The 7,393-nt window shown below is 44.0% G+C and overlaps 1 protein-coding gene across 1 annotated transcript; it reads left to right on the top strand.

Annotated features, from left to right (window-relative positions):
- The first annotated feature begins 287 nt into the window (after positions 1 to 287).
- On the top strand, positions 288 to 4,331 carry LOC123446864 (probable fatty acyl-CoA reductase 5). Its single transcript, XM_045123404.1, has 8 exons — positions 288 to 495; positions 600 to 703; positions 2,030 to 2,235; positions 2,353 to 2,652; positions 2,774 to 2,941; positions 3,024 to 3,105; positions 3,419 to 3,825; positions 3,903 to 4,331. Exons 1-8 carry the CDS (start codon positions 396 to 398, stop codon positions 4,120 to 4,122), a joined length of 1,587 nt encoding a protein of 528 aa, XP_044979339.1. The 5' UTR covers positions 288 to 395; the 3' UTR covers positions 4,123 to 4,331.
- Positions 4,332 to 7,393: the final 3,062 nt, after the last annotated feature.

Below are 7,393 nucleotides of genomic sequence, written 5' to 3'. Positions count from 1 at the left end.
ACAGGGCCTGACTAAAAACTTCTAGTCTGACTACTACTAGTCACATGACTAGAGAGTATCCAAACACCCTCTTACTTTTTACTGTGATGGTTAGTTTGACCCTGCAGGCTCTCTCTCACCTGTGGTGGTTAGTTTCACTGGAAAAAAAGCAGGTTGTGGTTGGGAAGCACAAGCGTGTTGCCGCTGCTAATTACGTGCACTCAATAGCCCTGCCAGCCAGCCAGCCTTGTGTGTGTAGCCCGGAGACTTGGCCGCCGGCCCTGCGCGTGTATAAATACAGGGTGCTGGAGCACACAAGCCTCACACACCAAGCACACCTCCTTCTTCCTCCTCCATCCAGCTCCCATCGTCTCCTCTCCTCTCCTTCTTCCATTCACAAAACCGAAGCAGCAAAGATGGCTGGCAGTGGCACCACGCTGGACGAAGCCAGGATCATCGACTACTTCAGGAACAAGAGCGTCCTCATCACCGGAGCCACCGGCTTCCTCGGCAAGAGTAAGTAGCTAGGCATGGACTTTTGGTTTCTCAACAACGGTTCATGCGCGCGTCTCCGTCCTCAGAATTAAGCTAGATTGGTGTTGCATTGCGTGTGCGTGCAGTAATGGTGGAGAAGATCCTGAGGGTCCAGCCGGACGTGAAGAGGATCTACCTGCCGGTGCGGGCCGCCGACGCCGCCGCGGCGAGGCGCCGGGTGGAGACCGAGGTGCGTGCCCATCCCCGGTTCACCACCACCATCATTTTTCATAGATAGTAGTTGAGCATGCACACCAGCACCAGCACCAGCACCATAATCCTGGTTCTTAACTAACTGGTGAGATCACACGGAATTTGTTTCCAGACAGAGAGAAAAACCTCAAGCTGCTCCCGCTGTTCTGTTTTGCTGTGTCTCCTCTTTCTGTTTCATGCTCCTTTTAATCACATTATATCATTTTTTTCCTAAATTACTAGTGTAATCTTACATCTATTAATTAACATTAATCATCTATTAACATTGAGGCATATGTAAACCAGCATTTCACCGTCTATGCGGTGCAAAAAGGGATAGTAGACTAGTAGTATTAGCAGCAGCAGTACAAAATGTCTGGTGGCATTCCTGCCGAACATTCAGATCACTCACATGGCATGGCGTGCAGTACAGGATCCTCCTCCTGCATGAGGAGGCGGCCATGAATAATCCCATCTGCACCTCTACACCGCTCATCCTTTTTCTAGACAACAATAATAGTAAATCCTACCAGCTTTTTCTGTGAAAATACACACTGGCCTGCTGCCTATAGTTGACATTTTTTGTTCAAGATTTCCACAAGCTTGCCTGGGAAAACCAGCCGCGCATGGGGTGGTGATTAAACCGGCGGCGATCGAAGTAGTATTCCTAGGAGTCGTATGAGAAGTTATTGTGAGTAGGTTTGGTCAGGTCGACCCCGATCGATCGGCTCAGGAGCTATGAATGGCCTCTGCCGCATGCAGTGCACAACTGGTACACCCCAACTTCTACCAGCAGCAGCCAGTGTGCAGCATGCATGGCTGGCTGGTGATGGGAAATGACGACGGCATGCACCATCTGGCACCACTTGAGAATTCAGGATTCAGAGTTCAGAGTAGAGTATATAGTAGAGTGCAACGCAAGTGATCTGCAATAGTGTTTTGCTTGATTACCTGATTGCACCAAACCTGGCAAGCTCAACAAAATCTAAACATGAATAGCTCCAACACTTAATGTTTTCGGCTACTACCTGATTACACTCTATTATTGTTGCTACCATTGCAAAAAAGAAAAGAGTAGAGTGTGATCTACTCTAGCTAGTACTAGTAATGTAGTTATTGAGTTGTGCCAAGAAGATCCAGACCAGAGACAATGGGGCGGCAGTGCATGCTTGGACCGGCAATTTACAGTCGCACGGATGCATGCCCTGCACAAGCAATTTATAGTTTCTCGCCAAAAGTTGCTGGCCGGGACACCGGCCTCTTTGAATCAATTTGCATTGGAAACTGCTAAGTGCTGCTAACTGGACACGATCCATGGCGGCAGGTGGTGGGGAAGGAGCTGTTCGGGGTGCTGCGGGAGTGGCACGGAGCCGGGTTCGACGCCTTCGTCGCCGACAAGGTGGTGGCGCTGGCCGGCGACGTCATGCGCGCGGGCTTCGGCGTCGACCCCGCCACGCTGCGGGACCTCCGGCTCGCCGACGAGCTCAACGTCATCGTCAACGGCGCCGCCACCACCAACTTCTACGAAAGGTACTGCGCCGTCGGCCGTTTAGCTTCGCCGGGGAAAATGTGCATCTTCTTCTCCGGGGCGGTGAGTTCATTAATGGCGTCTGAAACTAAGTGTGGAATGGACGTGTGCGTGCTCAGGTACGACGTGGCCCTTGACGTGAACGTGGTGGGGGTGAGGCACATGTGCGACTTCGCCCGTAAATGCCCCAACCTCGAGGTGCTCATGCACGTCTCCACGGCCTACGTCGCCGGCGAGAAGCAGGGGCTGGTGCCGGAGAGGCCGTTCAGGGACGGCGAGACGCTTCGCGAGGATGGCACCTCCCTCGACATCGACGCCGAGCTGAGGCTCTCCAGGGACCTCAGGAAGCAGATGGAGGCCGACGACACTGTGGACCCCAAGGCCCAGAGGAAGGCCATGAAGGACCTCGGCCTCACCAGGTTAGCATCACATTTTTTCAAAGTTTCTCCTCCGTGAAATTCAAATTCAAGAAAAATATCAGAGTTTCTTCAGTGTGAAACCTGGAACTGAAATTCAATATTTTTGTAATTGTGTGCGCAGGGCGCGGCACTTTGGGTGGCCCAACACGTACGTGTTCACCAAGTCCATGGGGGAGATGATGCTGGCCCAGATGATGCGCGGGGGCGATGTCCCCGTCGTCATCATCCGGCCCAGCATCATCACCAGCGTCCAGAACGACCCGCTGCCCGGATGGATCGAAGGCACCAGGTCCGTTCAAACTCTTTTTCCCTCCAAAATTCAAATGCTAAGTTTCAAATTCAAAATCCTAACGCCGAACCGGAAACCGCAGGACGATCGACGCGATCCTGATCGGGTACGCGAAGCAGAGCCTGTCGTGCTTCCTCGCCGACCTCGACCTCACCATGGACGTGGTACGTAATTGCTCCACTCCTTATTAGTTGAGCAAATGCATGCGGAGCTGCTAGTGCCACCGTCCCCTTGAGAACGTGCTGCAGTAATGGGTAATAAGTATGCTAGTACAGTGTGTGACCATGCTGCAGTAAGTTGCATCTGAATCTTGCCTGTTGCAGCAAGTGGCTGCTGCAGTGCATGAACGGACCTAGCTGTACTTGGCTGCATGTAGTTTACTGTCTGAACTGAATCTTGCCTGTTACAGCAAGGTTACATATGCTGCTAATGGATTATCACAGCTCTAACCCAAAATCGCAACCATGGCGTTTGCAGATGCCCGGCGACATGGTGGTGAACGCAATGATGGCTGCCACGGTGGCGCACGCCTCCTCACGGTCGTCGAAGCCGGAGAAGAAGCCGCCTCCGCCTCCACAGCAACCTCACTCGGTGCTGGCCGCACCGACGGTGTACCACGTGAGCTCGTCGTTGCGCCACCCGGCTCCTTACGCGGTGTTGTACCGGACCGGGATGCGGTACTTCGAGGAGCACCCGCGGGTGGGGCCTGATGGCCGCACCGTGCGCACCCGCAAGGTGCGGTTCCTTGGCAGCATCCCGGCATTCCACCTCTTCATGGTGCTCAAGTACCGTGTCCCCCTTGAGCTCCTTCGCCTGCTCTCCATCCTTTGTTGCGGCCTCTTTGGCCTCGCCGCTCTATACCATGACCTCGCCCGCAAGTATAGGTATTGTCTTCGGAACTCTCTTTACGGTTGTATCGTATTGATGTTTAGCGGGCGGCTTAAGAATATGCATCGTGCAGGTTTGTGATGCAGCTGGTGGACCTGTATGGCCCCTTCTCGCTCTTCAAGGGTTGCTTCGACGATGTCAACCTCAACAAGCTCAGGCTCGCCATGGTCGACGGTGACCATGCCAATGTTAATGTCGGCGGGCTATTCAACTTTGACCCAAAGACCCTCGACTGGGACGACTACTTCTTCAAGGTCCACATCCCTGGTGTCATGAAGTACGTCCTCAAGTGATGTCCCATTTGCATCGATCCGCTTCTGCGTGCCGAGAATGAATCGGGGAAATCAAATGAAATGCTAGCGCTAGTGTGCCTTTCCTTGTGTTCTGTAACCTCCTTCTTGGTTCATCGGGTATTGATGGTTGAGTATTGATTGTATTGTAATTGGAAATTAAATTACCAGTGACTATCAGTAGTATAATTATGATTAAATTACTTGCATCATGACCGGGTCTCTAAAACTAAAATACAAGGTTCCTAAGAATACATTTAAATTTCTTAGTACTTTTCATATGGTGCTATCATACTGAGGTATTGGAGTGCGCACATGTTGATCATTATGATTTTATTAATATGCATCTTACGTCTGATAACAATAAAGGAAAATAAAAATTGATACAGTAGACAGACAACTTGACATAAAACGACCAATAAACAATGAAATAAAATTGGAAATCATGCTAGCCCTCTTCTTCCTTCGATTTTATGCCGTGTGTCTGAGATTGAAAATCAGTATAGAAAAGAAACATATGTGAACGGCCTCGATCGCCGTACCAGACTTTAAATGACATCTAGAAATTGACGAAGAAGCATCATCCCACACAATCTATACCTACTAATAAAAGAAATAGGTATTTTTAGTCCGTCTCGCTATTTTATAGAAAAAAATCTGATGTTTCTAACATAAAACCCGCAGTACATATTAAATATTTTTTTAAATACTCATATCTTCTAAACCGTAACTTCAAATTTAACATATTATATATGCAATTTGCTTAGAAAAATATGTAGAATTTGAATATGATGTTATTTTACATGTTAAACATTTAACAAAAAATTTATCTAGGGTGCAATTTTAATAATATATACCTATTAATAAAAGAAATAGGTATTCTTAGTCCGTCTTGCTATTTTATAAAAAAACCTGATGTTTCTAACATTAAACCCGCAGTACATTAAATGTTTTTTAAAATACTCATATCTTCTAAATTGTAACTCCAAATTTAACATATTATATATGAAATTTGATTAGAAAAATATGTAGAATTTGAATATGATGTTATTTTACATGTTAAACATTTAATAAAAATAATATCTAGGGTGCAATTTTAATAAATAATTTGTTGTTCGTCTTTCTTTCATAGCGGTATTAATCCCGATTAGGGATGAACACGTCAACAAAATCTGAATTGGAGATGAAATTGAAGGTCACTTGCCCGTTTTTTTATATGTATTAAATCTATATGCAAGTCGTGTTAAAATAGAAGACCTATGGAATCTTGAACTGAACTTTTGTAGGGTAAGATTATATTTGTTTGTGTCGTAACTACGAAATCTCAAATTACAGACCATTTTCTATAAATTAAGAGCATATAGTTTTTTTTTCTTCCGTTGCAACGCACGGGCCCTTTTGCTAGTAAAGACTTACAATCCATTCATCACCAAAGAGTCGTAGAAAAGCACAACCTTTGAATGTGCATACGGTGTGTAGAATAGTGTGATTCAAAGCAAGCGCACATCCCGGCCTCCTTTGGGCATTGGCCCATTTACCTTTTCTTACCTTGCTCTGCGCCGCTACAAGCAGTTTTTCTTCGGGTGTTTTTTCGGTTGTTTCTCCATGGGTACGTTATTTCTTACTGTTTTCTCTCCGGTTTCTTTATTATTTTTGGACTCGACTATAGAGCGGCGCCGCACCCGGCGTTGCGGTGCGGCGGTTTTTATACTAATATGTATGCATGTTGCTATCACGCGTTGCATATGCACCTAAATATAGACTTAAAGATTCTCTCCAATGCTTGAAATTTAAAAAGTTTTATCTTTAAAACCGTTAATCCAATCGATGATCTGTTTTTACCGTTGGCTTTGTCGCGACAAGATCTTCGAAACTAGATCCCATGTCGACATGTTTCGATAAACTTTTTTTTCCTTCCCTAATTGCCACATTGTTCCACTCACTTGCTACATTATTAACCACTTACTTGTCCAATAAAAATAACTTAATTGCCATATTTTTTATGTCGTTTCGTGCAAAGATTGTCGATGCTTATAAATGGAGTCCCCAAAATGTTTTGATGTGTTTGTCATTTTTATTCTACTAAGTTGTCATGTGGTCTCATAAAGCTTGTAGGTGCTTATAAAATCATAGTTGTCACGTATATTTTTTGTGCTTGTCATTTTAATCCTACCTCGTCATCATATTGTCTCATACAACTTGTCAGTCATTATAAATATGACAAGTTGGTATATTTTAAATTGGCAAACAGAACCAATGACATACTTTTATATCATGTATAATGAAATTTGTTACAAGGCTTTTGTACGAGACAAAATTAAAAAAAAAGACAATCAAGTTATTTTTTTAAGGCAAGTAAGTGGTTAATAATATGATAAGTGGGTCAAAAAATGTGGCAAGTATAAATGAAAAAAAATAGTTGACGAAACATGTCGACATGGGATCTAGTTTTGAAGAACTCGTCACCAGAAAGCCAATGGCGAAAACGGATCATCGATTGAATTAACGGTTTATAGATAAAACTTTTTAAATTTCAAACATCAAAAGAAATCGCACGTTGTCTGTAGAATGCAAAACTTTTTCCTCTCCCTAATTTAATGACCCCACACGATATGTTTAAATTAGATGGGTCAGTCTGCCCGCCGCATGGCAACACAGCCGTGCGCACATTGCCAATTAGATTTTCCCATTATTTTTATATTCGCTTTTTTCTTGCGTTACATTGGTTTCCCTTTTTTATCATACCTTTCTATTTTCCTTTCATTTTTTGTTTTATTTTTTCACTTTACTTTTCTATCCGAAATACCCTTGGTTTTTTGTTTTCATGATTGTTTTTAGAAAATATACAAACAGTTTCTCAAAACTGTATTTATTTTATTTTTTAACATTCAGGACCATTTCTATTTTTAGTTGTCACTATATTAAGTTAATAAGAAATATTTAAAATTGTATTTAAAATGAATTCACGATTTTAAAATTGTATTTAAAATGAATTCATGATTTTAAAATGGATGAAATCAAATGAATGCTAGCGCTAGTGTGCCTTCCTTGTGTTTTGTAACCTTCTTCTTTGTTCACTCGCTATTGTTGGTTGTGATTCTATTGCCATTCAAAATTAAATTAACAGTGACTATGCGTATAATTAAAATGAAATTACTTGCATCACGACTGGGTCTCTAAAACTAAAACACATGATTCACGATACTATCATAATACAATCCTTTCGAGTGTGCACATGTTGATGACTATGATGTGAGGAACCAAAGGACACTGC

This window comes from Hordeum vulgare, chromosome 4H (assembly GCF_904849725.1).
Source record: "Hordeum vulgare subsp. vulgare chromosome 4H, MorexV3_pseudomolecules_assembly, whole genome shotgun sequence".
Lineage (NCBI taxonomy): Eukaryota > Viridiplantae > Streptophyta > Magnoliopsida > Poales > Poaceae > Hordeum > Hordeum vulgare.
Note: the sequence above shows the minus strand (reverse complement) of the source record. Positions and strands in the feature narration are given on the sequence as shown.